The sequence below is a fragment of the Macaca fascicularis genome, chromosome 14, assembly GCF_037993035.2.
Source record: "Macaca fascicularis isolate 582-1 chromosome 14, T2T-MFA8v1.1".
Taxonomy (NCBI): domain Eukaryota; kingdom Metazoa; phylum Chordata; class Mammalia; order Primates; family Cercopithecidae; genus Macaca; species Macaca fascicularis.
The window spans coordinates 7,972,666-7,994,544 of record NC_088388.1 but is presented as its reverse complement, the minus strand read 5'-3'; the positions used below and the strand labels follow the sequence as shown (position 1 = coordinate 7,994,544).

The 21,879-nt window shown below is 53.5% G+C and overlaps 1 protein-coding gene and 1 long non-coding RNA gene across 3 annotated transcripts; both read left to right on the top strand.

Annotated features, from left to right (window-relative positions):
- Positions 1-3,222: 3,222 nt before the first annotated feature.
- Positions 3,223-11,127, top strand: LOC102130771 (uncharacterized). Its single transcript, XR_012423044.1, has 4 exons — positions 3,223-3,534; positions 3,917-4,101; positions 4,206-4,982; positions 10,799-11,127. It is a non-coding gene; the product is annotated as an uncharacterized lncRNA (long non-coding RNA).
- Positions 11,128-15,121: 3,994 nt separating this feature from the next.
- NPAS4 (neuronal PAS domain protein 4) lies at positions 15,122-20,792 on the top strand. 2 transcript variants are annotated; one of them, XM_005577161.4, is made up of 8 exons: positions 15,122-15,445; positions 16,208-16,359; positions 16,539-16,641; positions 16,760-17,027; positions 17,209-17,318; positions 17,663-17,798; positions 17,920-19,355; positions 20,048-20,792. In XM_005577161.4, the coding sequence occupies exons 1-8, from the start codon at positions 15,271-15,273 to the stop codon at positions 20,074-20,076; spliced, it is 2,409 nt and encodes an 802-aa protein (XP_005577218.1). In that variant the 5' UTR covers positions 15,122-15,270; the 3' UTR covers positions 20,077-20,792. The 2 variants fall into 2 exon arrangements, with proteins under 2 accessions (XP_005577218.1, XP_065383990.1); XM_065527918.1 differs by lacking the exon at positions 17,209-17,318.
- The last annotated feature ends 1,087 nt before the right edge of the window (positions 20,793-21,879 follow it).

Sequence of the window (21,879 nt, the reverse complement as noted above, 5' to 3'; positions counted from 1 at the left end):
TGAAAGTCTAATTAATAGCCCATTTCTCCAGCTCTTCCAATTATTTTATAAACACTAAAACCCTATATAGAATCCCTTAATGCTTAAAATGGTAAGAGTAGTTTCTGCAATAGAACCCTGATCGATACGGCAATAAATAGTATCCACAATGACTTATCAATAAGAAAAAGTAAAAAAAGGAGAGAAAATTCAGTAAAATATGTGAATATTCCAGAGGGAAAAAAGAAGAATGTTCTATAAACTTGAAAAGACGTTCAACCTCATCAGTATTAAGGGCAACCACAACGAGATACATTTTCACATCCACCAGATCAACAGTTTGGATGATGCCCCTAAGTAGTCCTGAAGCAGTGCCTCCCAACCTTTCTTACCTAACAGTGCACAGAGAAAGCCATAGAATGTTACCAGCACAGGCCAGGTGCGGTGGCTCACACCTGTAATCCCGGCACTTTGGGAGGCCGAGGTGGGGGGATATCTTGAGATCAAGAGTTCTCTACTAAAAATACAAAAATTAGCTGGGTGTGGTGGTGGGCACCTGTAATCCAGCTATTTGGGAGGCTGAGACAGGAGAAACGCTTGAATTCAAGAGGTGAAGGTTGTAGTGACCTGAGATCACACCACTGCACTCCAGCCTGGGTGACAAAGTGAGACAACATCTGAAGAAAAAAAAAAGAAAGAAAGAAAATACAAGTCAGTAAGAACAAGCTACCAACAGCCTCCAAAGACTTACATAGGATCAGTATTTCTGCAAGAAAATCAAGAAAGCAATAGACTCGAGAAGATTCACTGGAAAACAAGGCAAGCCCGTTAAGAACAGCAAGCAAAGAGGAGGCATTTTTCTCACTTAATAGTAGATACGTACAAGGGTTCCACCATAGCAGGAAGATTACATCGTAAGACAACAACATTCAAACACGAAACACAGTATATATAAAATTAGAGATATTGCTGGGCACAGTGGCTCATGCCTGTAATCTGAGCACTTTGGGAGGCCCAGGCAGGCGGATAACCTGAGGTCAGGAGTTTGAGACCAGCCTGGCCAACATAGTGAAACCCTGTCCCTACCAAAAATACAAAAATTAGCTGGGCATGGTGGCATCCATGTGTAATCCCAGCTACTTGGGAGGCTGAGGCAGGAGAGTTGCTTTAACCCAGGAGGTGGAGGTTGCAGTGAGCCGAGATTGCGTCTTTGCACTCTAGCCTGGGCAACAAGAGCAAAACTCCATCTCAAAATAAAATAAAATAAAATAAGAGATATTGACAATTGGGGAAGAGGGAGAGAGACTGGAGCATCTAGCTCTTGTGAACACCCAAAACACTGGATAATGTGGAGACCCCCTGACCTTCTCCTGACTGTGGGCTGCTGGGTTCGTTAATGGTAGAGTAGCTTAGGATGAGCTCCTTCGTTCAACCCAAAGAGCAGGGGCTCACAGAGGTGTGTTGGACTCACTTTCGCCCTGCTACCTCATACTAAAAATCCCTGGGTCAGAGGCTCAGAGACCTGAGTTCCATCTGTGGCTGTCTGAAACCTCCAAAAAACCATTTCACTTCTCTGAGTCTCAGTCTCCTTGTCTGTACGTGGGAATGATTTTAATGCTCACTGTCCTGCTTATCTCAAGAGACTGTGAGGTTGATCAAAAGAGACAAGGGGTGTGGAAGGGAAAGGGTCCAAGAAGAGCACTTTTCACAGTCATGAGTGCAGGAGGCAGTTCCGCCTGTGCTGCTATGGGATCTTAGGCAAAGCAGCAACTTCTTTCAGCTCCAGTTTTTCTCACTTTAAAATGACAACAGGCCAGGAGCGGTGGCTCACGTCTGTAATCCCAGCACTTTGGAGGCTTAGGCAGGCAGATTGCTTGAGTCTAGGAGTTCTAGACCAGCCTGGGCAACACGGCAAAACCCCATCTCTACTAAAAATACAAAAATTAACTGGGTGTGGTGGTGTGCGCCTGTAATCCCAGCTACTCAGGAGGCTGAAGTGAGAGGATTGCTTGAACCCGGGAGACAGAGTCTGGAGTGAGCTGAGATCGCACCACTGCACTCCAGTCTGGATGACAGAGTGTGACCCTGTCTCAAAAAAATGAGTAAAATAAAATGATAATAATATTTTGCGGCCGGTGGCTCAAGCCTGTAATCCCAGCACTTTGGGAGGCCGAGACGGGCGGATCACGAGGTCAGGAGATCGAGACCATCCTGGCTAACACGGTGAAACCCCGTCTCTACTAAAAATACAAAAAACTAGCCGGGCGAGGTGGCGGGCGCCTGTAGTCCCAGCTACTCCGGCGGCTGAGGCAGGAGAATGGCGTAAACCCGGGAGGCGGAGCTTGCAGTGAGCTGAGATCCGGCCACTGCACTCCAGCCCAGGCTACAGAGCAAGACTCCGTCTCAAAAAAAAAAAAAAAAAAAAATATATATATATATATATATTGCATTACAGAGTTTCTGTGAGAATGGAGTAATACCAGGAAAGCACGTAGCACAGTGCCTCACACAGGGAGCGCGTTCGCTAAACGTTAGTCACAAGTGTGATTGATCACAAGTTAATCACAAGTGTGGTAAGAATAAGTCCCGCGTTAATCAGGATTCTGGTGTGAAAATTGCTGAGCCCTTCATGCTCTTCCCCGCTTGCAGACGCCAGAGGGCGACATAGACGGCGGGACTCTAGCCGCCAAGCACGTCCGCCGCAGACCCATAGTCGGCCACGCGGTGGCGCTAAGCCACACAATATCCGGTTTTCCGCAGGCTTTGGGGAGCAGAGGGCTGACCCGGGGAGAGCGGAGGCCGGGTAAGGGGGCCTTGGGAGCCAGGGAGCCCTGAACCAGAGGGTCGAGGACCCTTGGACCGAGTATTCTCCGGGCTCCCGGGACACAACAAGATCAGCTGGGAATGAATGGGTCCTGGGCTTTTGTGAATCTGAGTGGGGCATCTCCTCCTCTGGGCGCCGGGCTGCGCCCCCTTCCCCTGGGCAGCCGCGGGGCCGTGACGCCTGGCGGAGGGGGCGCGCATCTTGGCGCGCGCCTGTCCTCGCAGTGGCTCATTCATCGCCGCCGCGGCACGCCGTTGCCATGGGGACGTGATGCAGGCGCGAGGAGCGGGAGGGAGAGGGAGGCCCCGGGTGACGTCCGCGCTCTTCTCGCAGCTCGTCTCCCGCGGCCTCCCAATTCTTGCCTAATTTGGAAGAGAGCCGCAGCCCTTCTGCTGATGCGCGCGCGCTGGCGCCTTTTTAAGGCAACTGGCGGAGTGGCGGCTCCACCAGAGCCTGGGAGCTGCCCCCGCCCCCGAGCCGCGAGCCCTTCGCGGGGCCGGGGCCCGGGGAGTCCCCGGCGCCGCACGCCCCCACTACCCCCATCTTAGCGCCCCCCACCCTCTATGGGGACATTTCAACCAGGGAAAAGGGAGGTCCTGCCCTTGCCCCTCGCCCCCGCCCCCCTCCTCCAACAGGGGAGACTTCTGTCCAAACCTTGGAAAGAAACGAGATGCCAGGCCTAGCGCCTTCGGGGATCCTCTCTGGACAAGGCCACAGGGTGAAAACACCAGGTGAGGACTTCACTACCCTTGGGGCCACCATGGGACCCTGGAGACCTTTGCCTCCCTCCAGGCCCCCCGGCCCCTTAACCTTTTTCTCCCTGTGCTCAGCCTGGAGCAGAGTTAGGATCCCAGGAAAGCCCCTTACCAGTTGCTCCAACCTCCTCCTTAAACTGGAAGGTAAACTGAGGCCCAGAGAAAAGTAGTGATTGACTAGTTCCTGGAGGGAGAGCATGGGCTAGAGCCCACGGCCGCTGACCTCCTGGCCAGAGGTCAGGCCATTCCTTATGGTTGAGCTTAGCCAGCCCCGTGTGCCAGTCCCCAGCCTCTGCCCTGCACCAAGCAGAGGGGCTGGACACCTTTGTCATGACACCAACTGCCTCTCCTTCCCCAGCACAGTCTGGACCTGGGCGGGGTTTTTAGAGAAGCTTCTGGACACCACTCCACGACAGACCAACCAGGTTGCTGCTGCTTGCAAACATCGCCTGCATTGAAGGATTCCTGTAGCCACCAGCTCTGGAACTTTCTGGAACCAAACCTTTCCCCAGACTGCCTACAAGGACCAGTTTGCTTCTGGATGTAGGTGTGGCCTGCAGGGGTCTGGCAGGGCTCCCCAGAGTCAAGTGGACCCAGCCCTTTGGAACCCCTGCCTGGTCCTGTTGACTTCTGCCCTCTCCCTGCAGCACTTCCTGGAGGCGTTTGACGGGGACCTGGGACGACAGCTGGGAAGTGCCTGACGTATTCTCAAGAAGCTGCAGATTCCAGACATCTCTGGGCCCCTCTCTGGACTGGGATGGGGGACCCAGAGGTGGAGAAGAACACACAAGCAGCACTTGAGGGCTCCAAGGGTGGCGAGGAGAGAAGTTTCTGCTCTGCTACAGCTAGCCCTGGGACCCTGAATGGTGCTACAATGGAGCGTCCACCCCCAGCGCCAAGCCCTCAGTGCAGAGGGGAAGACTCAGGCGGCTCTCAGACAGACACAATTTGCCAAGGTCACACAGCAAGTCAGGGTGCCGCTAAGACTAGGACCTGGAGCTCCGCCTCCTGGCCCAGGCTTCTCAGCACCTGGACCCCAGAGGCCAGCCTGTGGGAGGCCCGCATGGCCACTGCACCACAAACCAAGGACCTAGTCTGGGTTCACCTCCACCAAGTGCTGGCCGTGAGTCACTTGGGTCACTCCACTCTCTGCATTAGGCCTCAGTCATCCAAGACCATCTTTCAAGGGCCCTCACTCCAATTATGAGTCTGGGACTTTCTGAAATTGAGCATTTTGGCCAGGCTGTGGGGGCCCTCTGTGGCCACCTGTAAGACACTGCCGAGGGAACTTTCCTCCTCTCACCAGACTGAAGCTAAGAAGTGCTGGAGACAGCAGTTGCTTTAGCCACAGGCTGTGTAGACCACCTGAGGATGATCTGGGAGTCTGTTTTGTGCACCTTGGAACCCATCGGATCCCTCCAATGGTGAGTTCCCTGGTGTACCTAGCACCAAGCTGTGAGAATGACCCCCAATGGGTTAGGTGGAAGAAGCAAAACTACAGGCTCAGTCCCAGTACTTATTCCCCTGTGTCCACACAGGCCAGGTCTCCAGGGTCCCTGCCCATCCAGGGCTGAGGACGTGGTCCTCTGGGAGCCTTCAGGCCCACTCGGACCCTAGCATTGGGCAATGGGCTCATCCCCACCTGAAACTGGGGCTTGGGGTTGCAGCATTCAACTTCCAAAGCCCAAGAGGCACTGGGACAGGTGGCCCAGCAGGCTCAGAGATGCTCAAGTACCAGAGGTTGGGAGGGCCCTTTGAGGCTAAGGGGTCTGACCCACTGCTATTTTGCAAATGCAAAAACTGAGGCCCAGTGAGGGGGAGAGGTTTGCAGAACACCCCCAGCAGGCTAGTGGCAGAGCTGGGAACAGAATCTGCATCTTCCGCTGCTCCTGTTCAGAACTATTCCCCTGCACCAAACACAATCCACTGACATCTAGACTGAGCTCACCTCTTCTTCTTCCTGGACCTTGGACTCCTTTTGCAGAAGACTCTCCGAACTAACAGCCTGTCAGGGCTGGCAATTCAGGGGTTTTCCCTTCAACCTGTTGGTCCTTTCCGCCAAAGCTTCCTAGTGCTCCTCCCCTCCCACCAGTGCTCAGCCCTTCTTGGCTTCAGAAGCTGCTCCATCCTCAACCGTAAAGGTCACTCTCCCCTGCTCACCATGGTTCACCCAACTCCCTGTGGTTCCCGCATTCCCAGGCATGGAGAGCACCATTCTCCCAGCTCGTGGGGGTCTCTTCTTTGTTGCCCCTAGGCCCAGTCCCTGACCCTCTCTGACCACTGGAGCCTTAAACCCCATCAGTCTTTCCTGGGACGCCCTGGACTGTTCCCTGCAGACTCCCTCTCTGCTGGCCCAGGGCCTGTGGGAGTAATGATGGCAGGCATGTCATAGGGCTGCTGTGAGGTTTTCATGAATTAATACGCTCATCAGGTACACAAGGTATGAGTAGGTGCCACATCTGTAAACTCCCATGTTACGAGCTGTGCCCTGTTAGTAACAAGGAGAGACTTGGAGCTGGAGCCTCTGGAGGCCGAGGCACCTGTGGGTGAAAGGGGAAGAAAGGAGGTGCCAGCCTGGAGGAGTTTTTAGTAATCAGAGATAATGGAAGCCACAAGGGTCTTAAGCTGGGAAGAACATGGTCAGGTCGGCTTCCAGAAGAATGGCAAGGGGAGCTGGGCTACTGAGCACCAGAGGGGTGTGTTGGGCCTAGCCCAGGCGCTCCATCCCTGGCTTGGTGAGCAGTGAAGGGGGAGCTGCTGCCCAGGGAAGAAGCTTGCTGGGGCCTGAGCCAGAGCCCTGAGGGGCACTTTGAGTATATCCCTTGACTTTTCCAGGCTACAGCCCCAGCCTGGCTTACTCCATCTTGTGCTCTCACACCTGGCCTGGACCAAAGCTGCTAGTGGATACCCAGGCTATTTCTACACTTGCAATGCCAGTACATGTGCTGCCTCCTGAACCAGCCCGTGCAGTCTCTGCATAGCCTTGTTCAAAATTATATTTTTCATAAAGTTAAGATAACGACCAACATTCTGCCATTGAGCATTTCTTGTGCTCCTTTTATGCATCAGGCATTTTCTGAGTGTTTTAACTACTTAACTCCTTTAATGCTCACATAAGTCCCTTGATAGAGGTGCCATCATTCTCCCCACTTCTGTATTTAACAAATTGGTAAACTGAGGCACAAAATGTTAAGTCACTTAACTGACCAATATCACAGAAGCAATCTGTGGAGGAGGCAGGACTCAGCCCAGATTCTCCTCCCCCTGCCACCCCCTCCTGCCCCAGGTACATCCCTGCCCGCTGGCCTTTCCACGCGGACCATGTCTCTCCCACCGCCTCTTGATGGTCCTTCAAACGTCTGCAAATGCCACACCACCCCTCAAGCTTCCTCTTCTCTGAGGAACATCTCTCCATTCCTTCCATCTTTTAAACATTTCTTACAAATGTTTATGAAGCACTTTACTCCACACTGGAATTAACAGTGGGCAAAGCAGTCACGGTCCCCGCCATGGTGACCACAGTCTAGTGGAGAAGAGGCAATAAATTCCTCACCAAAATAAAGTATTAAATCGCCATTTCGCCAAGTGCCAACAGAGGCCTGGGGTGCCTGCGAACCTGTAGCTGAGGATTTGGCCTCATCGGGAAGGTCAGGGAAGGCTTTCCAGAGGAGATGATATTTGGGCTGAACTAACAGGGGAAAATAGGAAGAACTCGGCAGAGGAGAGAGGCAGCGGCACCCCAGGGGAGGGAACAGCATGTGCAAAGGCACTGTGGTGGCCAGGAGAGTGGCAGGCCAGGGACTGGAAGAAGGCTTATGTAGCTGGAAGAGAGGCAAGGGGGTGCATGAGGCCAGACAAGCTGGAGGGCTTACTAGAGTCAGGCCTGGGGGATGCCCTGGGCCCTGCCTCACAGCCTCAGGTGCAGTTGGCCCTTCCTCATTGGCTGCTGTGCTCAAGGCTAGGCTTGGACCCAGAGCATAAGTTCTAGAGCCAAACCTTCTGGCCCTAACAGAGGCTGCCCTCTCTCCACTTTTGCTGCCTGTCCCTGTTAACACAACCTCAGCTACAGTGGTTTCTTTTGTGGCTACCTGGCACCGTGTCAAGTCTCATTTATGAGGCCACACTCCTCTGTCCACCCAGCCACCCACCCAGCACAGCCTGGCCCAGTCAGCACTGACTTGCTACCAGCAGCTCAACTCAAATGCACCTACTTGGGGAGGCCAGTGCCGACTCCTCAGGCAGGGTCATCCCTCCTTTTGCTCTCCCCAAACTCCCAGTATGCCTCTTTGACGGCAGTATCCCACTGAAGTTGCTGGATGGACCCCTTGCTCTCTCACCAGCCTGCAGGTTCCATGAGGCCGAGACCAGCTGTATGTGGGCACCATCACGTCACTGCAGAAGCTGGCACAAATTCCACCCTCAGCTGTTTGTTGCATGAATGACTTACTCGCCTGAGCCCCTGCCCTATGTCAGGCCTTGTACTGGATGCTGGGAACATGAAGACCAGGTGTAGATGCTGGTAGGGGAGACAGCCAAGTAAACACGCAGGGACAGCGCAGAGTGCAGAGTGTGGTGACGAGGAAGCACAGGGGCTGGGGGCACTGAGGGGGTCCCCGGACTTCACTGGAGGACCAGCAGGGCCAGAATTCGCCAGTTGGGAGTGGTGGTGGAGACGACTATGAAAATGGATGTGAGGAAAGTCCGCCTCCTCCAGTCTCCCCAGGGCACAAAGTGGCCGCTGCTCTGCATTTGAAAAGTGGCTTTAGTTGATTAGGTTTCTTTCCCCTCTTGAAATGTGGCTGCTCTGACTTGCTCCTCACTGCATTCCTTGCGTCCTCTTCTCTCAGCCCTGCCTTCAGGACATTGCCCACAAAAGTTTCATCTATTCCCACCTGGGCTCCACTCTCCCCCTCCCACCCCCTCCATGGTTCGATGTCCCTCACCTTCCTGGCTCTCTGCTCATTCACCCAGCTCTGGCCGTCTCAATGCGTGGGTGCCAGCCTGCACCCTCTTTACATGAGCTTTGTTGATTTCATAACCATAAATAGATAAAATGTTCTGAATGCTTTCATGTGCAAGTAGAATTGAGGGAGTGATAGCATAATGAAAAGGCCTCAGGAAAAGGAAAACAGCCTGCTAAGATGCAGCGGAAGACAACACGGCCACTGCACAAGCCAGCTCTGCGTGGGTTTCCTATTCTCACTGCACTGACCGCGGAGCTGTGGACGCAGGATGGGGAGGTGCTTAGGAATCTGTTAGAAAACCTTTCCCTGGTTTCAAATCCACCAATTCAAAAGAACAACCTAGAAAAAAACATAGTAGAAGTCAGGAAAATCTGGGTTCAATTGTGGATGTATCTCATTCTAGCTGTGTGATCCTGGGCAATTTAATCAATATCTCTGAGAAGACATACAGAGATTCTTCCCCTGGGTCAGACTGGAGGCTTCGGAAGGCCCAAGATCCCACAATACCTTCCTTTTCCTCCCATACATAAATTTTGTCTTCCTTACAATGCCTTAATCACCAGCCCTGAGACCCCCTGCCCAAAATGCAGTCCTGCAGACTAGGGTTGGAATAGGGATGGAATAGGGTACCCTGTCTCCTCATTGCCTTTTCCAACACCTGTTGCAGGAAGTGGAGCGTCATCCTGCATGGGGAGGATACATCTCCACAGCCACAAAGGAGGCTGGAAACCAATAAAAAGCCTGGCCCATTGGGCTTCCCACCTCTCCTCCTTTAAGTTGTGCAGGAGCACTACTTCTCTCTGGCATTTGGAACAGTAAAGGGAGTTGAAATGATAGCTTGGTATACCCTGGGTTAAGAGAGCTTTCTGGGTGAGAAAGAGAAACAAGTGGAGATATTCGTTGTGTGAACTCATCCTCTGGTCTAAGGATGGCAAACTTTTTCTCTAAAGGATCAGTTAGTAAAAAAGGGTCAAAAAGTTCTTTAGGCTTTTGAACCATGTGGTCTCTGTTGCAACTACTCAGCTCTTCTATTGTAATGTGAAAACAGCCATAGACAATGAGTAAATGAATGAATGTGACTGTATTCCAATAAAACTTTATTTACAAAAGGAGGCAGCAGGCTAGATGAGGCTAGATTTGCAGTCCATAGTTTGTAAACCCTAGCCCTATCATGTGGTGCAAGAGAGAAAGCTTGGATTGGGAGCAGGAACTAGGGGTGAGGCTCAGCATTGCCAGAGACTTGCTGTGTGACTTTGATTAAGTCATTATCCGTCTCAGAGCCTTTGTTTCACCATCTATCAAATGAGCATCATAATATCAGTCAAGGCTGGGTGTCGTGGCTCACATATGTTATTCCAGCACTTTGGGAGGCCAAGGTGGGAGGATTGCTTGAGGTCAGGAGTTCAAGATCAGCCTCGGCAGAAAAAAAACTTTCAATTATCTGGGTGTAGTAGTTTATGCCTGTAGTCCCAGCTACTCGAGAGGCTGACACAGAGGATCATTTCAGCCCAGGAGTTTGAGGTGGCAGTGAGCTATGATCAGACCACTGCACTCTAGTCTAGATGACAGAACAAGACTGTATATAAATAAAAATAATGATATCAGTCAGATTTGTCATGAGAATGTATCTAACAGGCCAGAGCAAATCTGGAGTCTTTTTGTCCCTCTGCTCCATGATGTTAAGTGGATTTGCACCCACTGCCCATGCCAACCTCACCTGGCCATGCCCTTGCCTGCTGAGGGTGGCAGCAGCCTGCCAGAAAAGAAGGTGTCTGTCTCCAGGGTCAGATTCTTCATCTGCCTTTCCAAGCTCGAGCCCCAAGTGACCCCATTTCTGTAGCAAGCCAAGCACAGGAGGAAACAAGGAATTCCTTTCTTTCCACCATCCGGTAGTTTGGCAGGAAGCTACAGTTCACTTGAGAGAGTGATGTGGCTGCAGTGGCTGGTGGCCAGGCTTTGGAGGAGGCCTTTGAGACTCAGGCTGGGAATAGAACTGTGAAAAATGGGCGTCAGTGCTCCTCTGGAACATTCACCTGTGGCCACAAGTTAAGTAGTTGCAGCTGTGGTCTCATTGGTGACTTGCAGCACCACCAATTGCATCAATGCATCTTTCTTGGACCATCTTGCCCACCTGTCTGGTCTGACCACTACTGCAAGCTTGCATCCTTTGGCATATTGTCATTTTCTCTGAAGCCCCATTCAGTGATTCATTCATTCATATTCTTTCTGTCTCTCCCAACTTCCCTTCCCTTCCTCCCCCTTTCTCTTTCTCGTAGACACATTTGTCCAGAGCAAGACAAGATCACACTTTGACAGCCCTCTGTCAAGATCCTTGCTCCATATCTCCAGACTAGCAGCCAGGAGTCTCCATGCTGTTCTGAAGAAGCAGATTCCTCAGCTACCCTTCAACTCCTTCCCAGGAGATAATCCTCCTCCAAATCTCTGGAAAAGATACACCTCCTCTTCTCTGATAAAGGCTGGGGGGTGATGCCCCTCCCCCAGGTTCCCAATAAAGCTGTGCAAGACAGGGGCAAGGGAACTCACGGCCCGTTTTTGCTACAAAAACCCTTTTTCGGAAAAAATAATAAAGAAAGGAATCAGCCAATCCCTCCTCGATGCCATCACCTCTTCTTGGTGATTTTTCGGGGAAGGAGTGGGTGGGTTGCTATGGCAACAGATGCGAGCTCTTCTCAGTAAAGAAGGGACCTTGATTTTTTTTCTCTCTCATTCTCTCAGTTGTGTGTGTGTGCGTGCATGTGTATGTGCGCCTGTGTGTGTGTGTGCATGCGCGCTACGCATGCCTGTGCCCACACCAGGATTTTTTTTTTTTTTTTTTTTTTAGAACTAAAGAAAGCCCTTCTCTTCTCTCAGCTCTCCAAATATGGAGTGATGGAAAACCACTTACTCCTGCAGGCCAGGGAGAATTCAGGATGATTCAAGAGAAAAGGGAGAGGTCATGTGGGGCTCCTTTCCTCCATGTTTTTACTAGAGATTGCATGCAACAAGAGAGCTTTGTAAATGGTTAGGGGGCCCTTGGAAAGAGGAGAATATGCTAGGTGGAAAGGGGTGAGCAAGATATAGATGGTGCAGGAGCCCAACAGGTGACATCAGAGAGGGCAACAGAAGCTATACTGAGTCTGGGGATGCATGCACATCCCACCACGCCATCAGATGCTGAAAGACCCAGAGCAGACTCAGATATGGACACAAACACAGACACTGACAGAGAGGCATATGGAAAGTTGTAGACATAAATACACACAGGCACAAACATAGAACTGCACACAACATAAGAAGTTGGAGACCAAAAAAAAGACAGACATAGATGCAGACATAGGTAAACACATAGATATACAGGGGTACAGACTTGCAGCTACAAAGACACATGCAAACAGATAGAGATATAGACGTGCAACCACGTTCAGACAGGTTTAAAGGCAAACACACAGGACACACAAACACAGTCTCAGTCAAATGAACACAGGCGTGTCCGCGCGCGCACGCACACACACACACACACACACACACACACACACACACACAGTCTGGCTCTTTTCCTTCAATTGCCCAAGCATCCTTGAACGGTATTGCATAGCTGGAGATGCTGCACGCTTGCCCAGTAGGTTTGGCTGAGAGGCTGTGCTCTCCCATTCCTTCTACACACTCACCCCAAAGCCCCTCTCCCAATTCACTCCCTTGCCCACTTTCCCACAGCCAGCAGGCTCTGATGCCTCCCCCATCTCAGGCTTCTAATTCTTAGCTTGTTCTGCTGCTGCTGCCTGCCACTTGGGGGAGAGAGTGGGGTGACTCAGCCAGGCCAGGATGACTCACACTGCCAGTATTTTTAGCAGCGGCCAGGAGCTCTCTAGTGTGCCAGCCGCCCCCCTCCTCCTGCTTGCTATTTCGGAACCGTCACTGGTGATATAAATAGCTCCTCTCCCACGGCCTGAAGCTGCTGCCAAGCTATTTTTGGTTCTGCACGGTTAAAAATAGCTTCACGGAGGTGGGAGGCAAGGGGAGTGGGAGCTGGCCTAGGGAGAGGAGACATCGGGGCATACAGAGCTTCTCAACTTGAATCAGAGTGGGCGAACTAGGATGAGCCCTTCTCTACCCCCTCCCTTGTCCCTTTCTAGACCCTTCTTTCCTTCCAAAGTGCTTCTTCCCATTCCATTCTTCTGGAAAAAGCCAGGGGCTCTTCCCTTGAGCCCAGTTCTCCTCCCTTGCTTACTTCACCCCTAGAGCCCAGAAATCTTGGCTCCCTGCAAAACCCCCATATTCATTCACAGAAAATAAGGGGACAGTCAAAGGGGAGGCTCACTCTGAGGCCTGTGGGTACCCAAAGCCCTACTTCGATGTCCCCGGCAAATCGTAGCCTGACTTCCCCGGTGGCTCTTTCAGCACCACGGACAGCGGTCGGCGCCCCATTCCTTCACTGCAGATTCGCTCAGATTGCTGGAAGCCATGGGACCCAGCCAGTAGACTCCTCTTATCGTGGAGAGGGACACTCAGAATGCCTCACAGGCAGCTTTATCATCAGTGGGTGAAGAACACAGGAACAACCCCCCTGGAATTTCATACGGAAGGGGATCCAAAGATCAAGGGTTGTTGAAATGGAAGCTTGAGAAAGGGGTGGGTAGGTACATTAGAGGTCAGATTGAGATGAAAGAAGCAACACAGACCCATGTCCAGGAGGAATCATCTCTCTGTCATCCAGATCAATAGGGTTAGAGACTGTGGCAGACAGACACACGGACATCATTCCCTCCACCTCAGTTGCGACACTGACCACAGGATGGCCCCAACCTCTGCCAAAATGCATAAGACACAAGAATAGGGTCTCTACACCTTGTACCCCTCTTCTAAGACATAATTCTTCTCAGCTGCCTCTCCTCCCACTCTACCTCTGTTGCTATCCCCCCTTTCCATGAGGAGTGGGGAGTTCCCTGGCCCCAAGCTGTTCTTTTTGATGTCAAAGTTAATCTCCATGCTTCCTGTGTGACTGGGAATTCCCAGTCCCACCCTCTAATTTTTAAGTGGCCTCATTTCCAGCCTCTTAAGCGATTCCATGCGCACACAGCTACTCCATCAAACGAGATTTCAGATAAGAACATTCCCTAGCCCACTTGCTTCTTGCATTATTGAATCCCGGGGTAAGAACGGCACCTCCTTGCCCCTGTAGAGAACAATAATCTGTGGTGAAAAGAGAAAAAAGCGGGCGTGGGGGGTGGGGATAAAGCAAAGGTGACAGGATATGGAGAAGAAGGAAAGGGGAAGCTTCAGGGGTCAAGGCACTAAGCTGAGCCGACCAACAAACACGCTAAGAGAAAAAAGAAACGAAGGTGGGGAGTGGAGAGTTGAAGGTGGAGAGGCAGAGCCAGCAGCCCTAGCGCCGCAAATGTGGAGGCGGTGGAGGGAACCTGGCGAAAATACAGGGTCCCTGGTAGGTGCAGGGGTCATAGAGGGTCCAGCGCTGTCCCTTTGCTTCTCGGCTGCTCCCCCATCTTGCCCGCCTAGGCAGGGCGGGGAGCCCTCCGGAGCGGTGCGGAGGCAGCGAGGCCCCGCCCGCCGCCGCCGCAGCCGCGGCAGCCGCCGGAGGATTCCTGTCCTAATATGGAGCTGGGATTCCCCCGGCCCCGCCCCCGCCCCCGGCCCGCGGGGAGACCAAGGCTGGCAGCAGGGCGGGGGGAAGCGCTCGCTTGGGGGCCGGCAACGGGGGGAAGGGATGCCTAAGTGCAGACCCAGGTCCTCGCCGTGTCCCGCGTCCCTGCCTCAGTTTCCCCTGTCAGTAAGATTAATTAGCTGAGAGGGAAACCAAGAATCACTGCAGACTACAGCGCTGGTGTTGGTTTCTATTCCTGGCTGTGGGAAAACAGGATCAACGCCAAATTCAGCTGGTCCCTTTCCCACCGGACTCCCTTTCCACCCATCCTAGGTACTTAGACCCCCACGAACACCCCCTGATTAGCCGCTAAGTCCCAATTTGGGAAGCGGGGGTGGGGATTTTTTCTTTGAAAATGGCCAAGGGAATCCCAGGTTAAGTAGTCCCCAGAGAGGAACCCCAGCTGTGACCTGTCCCACGGAGGCCAAGGAAAGTCCTCCTTCCCTGCATGTGAACGTGACCTTGTTTGTCAAGTAACGAGGGGGATTTGTAGACAGTCTTATTCCTCCCCATTCACTCAACTCCTCAGAAAAATTAGTGTCAGTGCCGGCCCCTCTCTGCCCTCTGCAAACTCCTGCCGGGGGCTTCAGGCCACCCTAACCCTGGCCCTGTCGCTTCCCTCAACTGTACGCGTTCGGACGCCAGGGTCCCCACACCCCATTCAAGCTTTCCTAACGCAGCGCCTGCCTCTCCGCTCAGCTCCCTCCAGGCTCGGCCCCCTCCGCAGCCTCCTGCTCCCCCCCCGCCCGCCCCCCTCCCGCTCTCATTCTACGTCATGAGATGACGTCGGAAGCCGGGCGGGAGGAGGAGCCCCCCTCCCCAGTCAGCGGCTCCCGCTGCAGCTTGCTTAGCCCAGCCTCCCGCTCTCCCGCCCCCCCGCTCTAAAACGAGCCCCCCACGCCTGGCAGGAGCTATATAAGGCGGCGTGAGGCAGGCAAGGGGGGCAGCGCAGCCGAGCGGAGCCCAGGAGAGCAGAGAACGAGCCTGAGCGAGAGAAGGGGAAGCACGGAGGAGGAAGCCGCCGCCGGTGCGTCGGGACGGGAGCGCAGGTGCTCGGGCGCCCGAGCTGGAGCTCCGCAGCCGCCGGTCATGTACCGCTCCACCAAGGGCGCCTCCAAGGCGCGCCGGGACCAGATCAACGCCGAGATCCGGAACCTCAAGGAGCTGCTGCCGCTGGCCGAAGCGGACAAGGTCCGGCTGTCCTACCTGCACATCATGAGCCTCGCCTGCATCTACACTCGCAAGGGTGTCTTCTTCGCTGGAGGTGAGCATGCTGGGGCTACCGCAGATCCGAGCTGCCAGGTGCCGGAGACCCTGGAACTGAGGGAACCCACTGGGGCTGCCGCATGTCTAGGGCAGCGTGCTGGCGAGCTGGGGAGATTTGGGACTCGGGAGATGCGGGACTATCTACTTTTCCTCCTGAGCTCCCTCCAGACCTCACCTTAGTTCTGAATGAGAGTTAGAGAGCCTGGTCGATGTCCCTAACACCAGATTATGAGAGGAGAAGAGCCAGGACAGAGCTGCCTCGGTGCCCGCCAGTGCAGAGGCGCTCCGGGAGCTGGGGAGGGAAACCCGGGAAGTTGCAGGGATGGAGCTGCCTGAGCCTAGGGGAACATAGCCACTGTCCGCGGTGCTGAAAGGGATCGCCTTCGGGGGCACTGCCCATGGTGCTGACGGCTGCATCTGCCGTGTGTGGCGCTGTCCACGGTGCTGATCCCACAGCCCGCTTCGGAGCTCTGTCCACGGTTCTGAAATCAGAGCCACTTTGGAGCTCTGTCCGCGGTTCTGAAATTCAGAGGCGAGGAGTAGCCGACCCCGGTTTAGAAGTCCAGGGCTTGTGGGCTATGGAGGAGATACAGCAACAGGTTCCCCGGCCAAGAGGTGCGGGCAGCGGGTCAACAGGTGTTTGCAGAGGCAGGTCCACGAGAAATTCCTCTGGATTATCTGAAACTCAGACCATGCCTTCTTCACTTCTGCTTTGGCTCCCAGTCTTACTCCTGACTCACCACGTCTTCTCGCCCTACAGGCACTCCTCTGGCGGGCCCCACGGGGCTTCTCTCAGCTCAAGAACTTGAGGACATCGTAGCGGCCCTACCTGGCTTTCTGCTTGTGTTCACAGCCGAGGGGAAATTGCTGTACCTGTCTGAGAGTGTGAGCGAGCATCTGGGCCACTCCATGGTGAGTGCTGAGGGTCCTTTCAGCTGAGGCTGGGCATGGAGGGGGTGCCATGAGCCTTCCACTCCTGAGGAACTGGGAATTACTATGGAGGAAGAGGTTATACCCTACTAGACACTATAGATCAAAGATTGGCTTCTGCTGTTCTCACTAATGGTCATCTCTTCTTTTCCTTCCTCCAGGTGGACCTGGTTGCCCAGGGTGACAGCATCTACGACATCATTGACCCAGCTGACCACCTCACTGTGCGCCAGCAACTCACCCTGCCCTCTGCCCTGGACACTGGTAAGGACTCCTTTCTCCCTTCCTGAGTCCAGTTTCCCACCTGCTGCCCTTCTTCCCACTATCCACTGTCTCTCTCAGCCACTCACCCTCTTATCTGTTTTTCTCTTCTCCTATCTAGATCGCCTCTTCCGCTGCCGCTTCAACACCTCCAAGTCTCTCAGGCGCCAGAGTGCAGGCAACAAACTGGTGCTTATTCGAGGCCGATTCCATGCTCACCCACCTGGAGCCTACTGGGCAGGAAACCCCGTGTTCACAGCTTTCTGTGCCCCATTGGAGCCAAGACCCCGCCCTGGCCCTGGCCCTGGCCCTGGCCCTGCCTCACTCTTCCTGGCCATGTTCCAGAGTCGTCATGCTAAAGACCTGGCCCTACTGGACATCTCTGAGAGGTAAGCCTGGAGTCTTCAGATTCCAAGAGGAAGGCAGGCCAGAGATGAAGGAACCCTAGATTCTGGAGTCAGGGGCAGGGAGGATGGGGTTTAAGGGGGCAGAGGATCTGGGAGGGAGTGAGATGCATGGGTATCAAGGAAGGAAAACAGAAAGCTGACCTCACCCTTTCCACTTTCCCAGTGTCCTAATCTACCTGGGCTTTGAGCGCAGTGAACTGCTTTGTAAATCATGGTATGGACTGCTGCACCCTGAGGACCTGGCCCACGCTTCTGCTCAACACTACCGCCTGTGTGAGTGTCCAGAGAGGCTGGGGACAAGATAGCAAGCTGGGAAAGGGCATGGGAGACCAGACAAAGATGAGCTGTAGTCAAGAGTGATGCTGGGGAGATAACAGAGGCCAACAGTTTTGGACGCTATAGGGTGAATATGAGGGTGAGGATTCAAGGCAATAATCGAATCAGAACTGGGGGACTTTGAGTGGTGAGGTCAAGGTAGAGAGCTGAGTGGTGCAGGTGAGGGTAGTCAGAAGAGAGGATGTCATGGCTATCTCAATTCAGTGGAGAGGTGACCAAGGGCAGGGAGTAGGTAGAGTTGCCTGGTGGGCATCCTAACTCTGCATCTTCTTTCTCCCCAGTGGCTGAGAGTGGAGATATTCAGGCAGAGATGGTGGTGAGGTTACAGGCCAAGACTGGAGGCTGGGCATGGATTTACTGCCTATTATACTCAGAAGGTCCAGAGGGCCCCATTACTGCCAATAACTACCCAATCAGGTAAGCCACAAGCCAGGGGCCTAGGGGGCAGCTGAGGTCGGCATGGAGGAGATACAAATCAGGGAACTGCTCTGGAAATGGACATCAGACCCTTACCAGCTGCCTCTTCTCTCCTCTCCAGTGACATGGAAGCCTGGAGCCTCCGCCAGCAGTTGAACTCTGAAGATACCCAGGCAGCTTATGTCCTGGGCGCTCCGACCATGCTGCCCTCATTCCCTGAAAACATTCTTTCCCAGGAACAGTGCCCCAGCACTAACCCACTCTTCACCACAGCCCTGGGGGCTCCCAGAAGCACCAGCTTCCCCAGTGCTCCTGAACTGAGTGTTGTCTCTGCATCAGAAGAGCTTCCCCGACCCTCCAAAGAACTGGACTTCAGTTACCTGACATTCCCTTCTGGGCCTGAGCCTTCTCTCCAAGCAGAACTGAGCAAGGATCTTGTGTGCACTCCACCGTACACGCCCCATCAGCCAGGAGGCTGTGCCTTCCTCTTCAGCCTCCATGAGCCCTTCCAGACCCACTTGCCCACCCCATCCAGCACTCTTCAAGAACAGCTGACTCCAAGCACAGCGACCTTCTCTGATCAGTTGACGCCTAGCAGTGCAACCTTCCCAGATCCACTAACTAGCCCACTGCAAGGCCAGTTGACTGAAACCTCAGTCAGAAGCTATGAAGACCAGTTGACTCCCTGCACCTCCACCTTCCCAGATCAGCTGCTTCCCAGCACAGCCACCTTCCCAGAGCCTCTGGGCAGCCCTGCCCATGAACAGCTGACTCCTCCCAGCACAGCATTCCAAGCACACCTGGACAGCCCCAGCCAAACCTTCCCAGAGCAACTGAGTCCCAATCCTACCAAGACTTACTTTGCCCAGGAGGGATGCAGTTTTCTCTATGAGAAGTTGCCCCCAAGTCCTAGCAGCCCTGGTAATGGGGACTGCACGCTCTTGGCCCTAGCCCAGCTCCGGGGCCCCCTCTCTGTGGATGTCCCCCTGGTGCCCGAAGGCCTGCTCACACCTGAGGCCTCTCCAGTCAAGCAGAGTTTCTTCCACTACTCTGAAAAGGAGCAGAACGAGATAGACCGTCTCATCCAGCAGATTAGCCAATTGGCTCAGGGCATGGACAGACCCTTCTCAGCTGAGGCTGGCACTGGTGGACTAGAGCCACTTGGAGGACTGGAGCCCCTAGACTCCAACCTGTCCCTGTCAGGGGCAGGCCCCCCTGTGCTCAGCCTGGACCTGAAACCCTGGAAATGCCAGGAGCTGGACTTCCTGGCTGACCCTGATAACATGTTCCTGGAAGAGACGCCCGTGGAAGACATCTTCATGGATCTCTCTACCCCAGACCCCAGTGAGGAATGGGGCTCAGGGGATCCTGAGGCAGAGGGCCCAGGAGGGGCCCCATCGCCTTGCAACAACCTGTCCCCAGAAGACCACAGCTTCCTGGAGGACCTGGCCACATATGAAACCGCCTTTGAGACAGGTGTCTCAGCATTCCCCTATGATGGGTTTACTGATGAGTTGCATCAACTCCAGAGCCAAGTTCAAGACAGCTTCCATGAAGGTGAGTCAGCCAAAAGGTCCAAGAACTCAAATCCCTCTCCTGCCAATGAAATGCTGGGTAGAATTAGGTAAATCAATTCCCCCTCTCTGTACCTTGATTTTATTAAGGGGATGACATCCACGGCTGCAGAGAGTAGCAGTGGGGATAGGAAAAAATGAAAGGCTTAATATGAAAGTTTGAACAAGTAGACATGGCAGGGGCTGAGGCTGTGGGATAGAGTGGTAGAGAATCCTTAAGGAAGGGCTTGTGCTTAACTCCATAAGAGTCCTAGGTCAGTCTTCACTACCCCACTTTACAGATGGAAATAATCAAGGTCCCAGAGTTAAAGAAACTTTCCTTAGGGCACACAACAAACTTATGGAAGAGGAACTAGAGCTCCATCATAGTATCCTAGCTCCCTGAAAGGGATACAGAGCAAGAGTTTATAGAAGTTGGTAAAAGAAAGATGAGGCTCAGCCCCTGACTCCATTGAGGTAGCTCCCTGGTTACAGCCCCATCCTTCCTAAACTACAGCCACGGTTTCACTCCATCCATCCAAATTGCCCCCTAATCTGCTGAGCCTCTGGCCATCGTTTCATCATTGAGCCAACATCTTTGAAGCCCATATTAATACCAACACATTCTCAGCCCCAGGATCCTCTGTCCTTATTGGCCTAGCTGATTGTGTTCTCTCTCTCTCTGTCTCTCTGCAGATGGAAGTGGAGGGGAACCAACGTTTTGAATAAGTCTGTGACTTAACGTCGTCAAGTATGGCATATTGTCATCAAGACGTGGAGCCGCTCTCCACCCCCCCGGGACTGTTGGGGGGATTCTGGGGGCCAGAGGGGGATATATATGATTCCCCAGGCCCTGCAGGATTTGGGGGGGGGAGGTGGGAGGGCAAGGGAGGGGAGCTTCTTTTTAAAATCAGAGACTTCGAGCGATCCCAGTTTCCATTTCAATCTGTATTCACTCGTAGTGAGTTTCCTTGAATGGGATTTCAAGCGGAGAATGGGGGAGTCTCACTTCCCCGCCGCCTTGCCCCATTGGCCTGGGCCAGTTCTCCACTCCTAGGGGCCAAGCCACCCCTAGGCCTTGGTGGGGGAAAGGCAAGGCCCACCCGGGCCAGCCCGTGCCCTGAGGGGCTCTTGACACCCACGTAGAATTCTCTACACACCAGTAACGGGATTTCAATTCCGATGGACTCTGCCGCCCTGGCGGCCCTTCCTGTGACTTTTGCGCCCCGCGCCTGGGGTGGGGGGTGCGAAGAGACGCTACGTTCCTTTCCGATGGAGGAAGGCAGACCTGCCGTCACACGTGTGCTTGCACGAGTGCGTGTACCTGGTGCGGGACTCACCCGGCCGCCAGACTGCCTGGGCCTGCCCAGATGGCCACCTCGTGGTGCTGCGGTGACTTTGTAGCCAACTTTATAATAAAGTCCAGTTTGCCTTTTTGGTACCTCTGGTTTCATGCACTACTGTGTAAAAGGAAGGGTGGAGGATAAGTTTGGGAGGCTTGGATGGGAGCCTGGGGGCCAGGAGGTAAAAGCTGGACCTGTTTGTGGCCCCAGCATTTCTTCGTCCACTTGTGAATTCATTCATTCATTCATTCATTCACTCATTCATTCATTCTTTCACTCAACATCCACATGTACATTGTATGGCCCATACTGTGCTAGAAGCTGGAAAGTTTAGGGCTAAAACAGATGTTATGTCTTGCCCTCAAGGTGCTTGGCCAAACCCCGTACTAGAGAATATCGGCATCTCCTCTCTGTGCCAGGCTTGCAGTGCTCGTGGTGTGGGAGGAAACAGAGGGCCTAGGGGTGGACAAGAGGATTCAACTTGATGTTGGTTCTGGACATGGGTTTGAAGCTTCTGCTCACAAGTTCTTTCTTCACCTGGCCTTCAGGGAAGCAACTTCCTTGTGGGGCCCTGGATCGACCCATTGGAAATTGTAACCACATCTGTTATCCTTGCACAGGGCTTTCAGCTGACACACACTTTTACATCTCTTTTTGCTGCAACAATGCCTCTGGGCAGGCATATTAGCCCATCTCACTGATGAAGAAACTGAGGACCACAGGTGAAAAGTTATTTGTTCCCACAGTTGGTGAGAGGCATGGGTGGGTGGGCAACGTACCCAGAGCATCTACATCCCAGCCCTGGGCTGTTTCCTCTGCTGGAAGAGCCAGTGAACCACCACCCATCCCAAATCATCTCATCCCAGATTACTCAAGAAGGGCAAATGTGGGCTGGAGCAGGGTCCTTTCTCCCAAGTGTGGGGTAAGAAACCCCCTCCTTTTGCTTCTCCAAGTCTGTAAAGTAGAGCTGAGAACTTATAACTTACTTATAACTCAGTAAGTCAAGAGACAAAAGTTTCCAAAAATGCTGTTTTCCTCCAAGCTTGAAGCCCAAACAGCCACTGGGTAGGGTGAGGGGCAAATGAAACTGAGATGGGCTGGGCACAGTGGCTCACACTTGTAATCCCAGCACTTTGGGAGGCCAAGGCAGGAAGATTACTTGAACCCAGGAGTTTGAGATCAGCC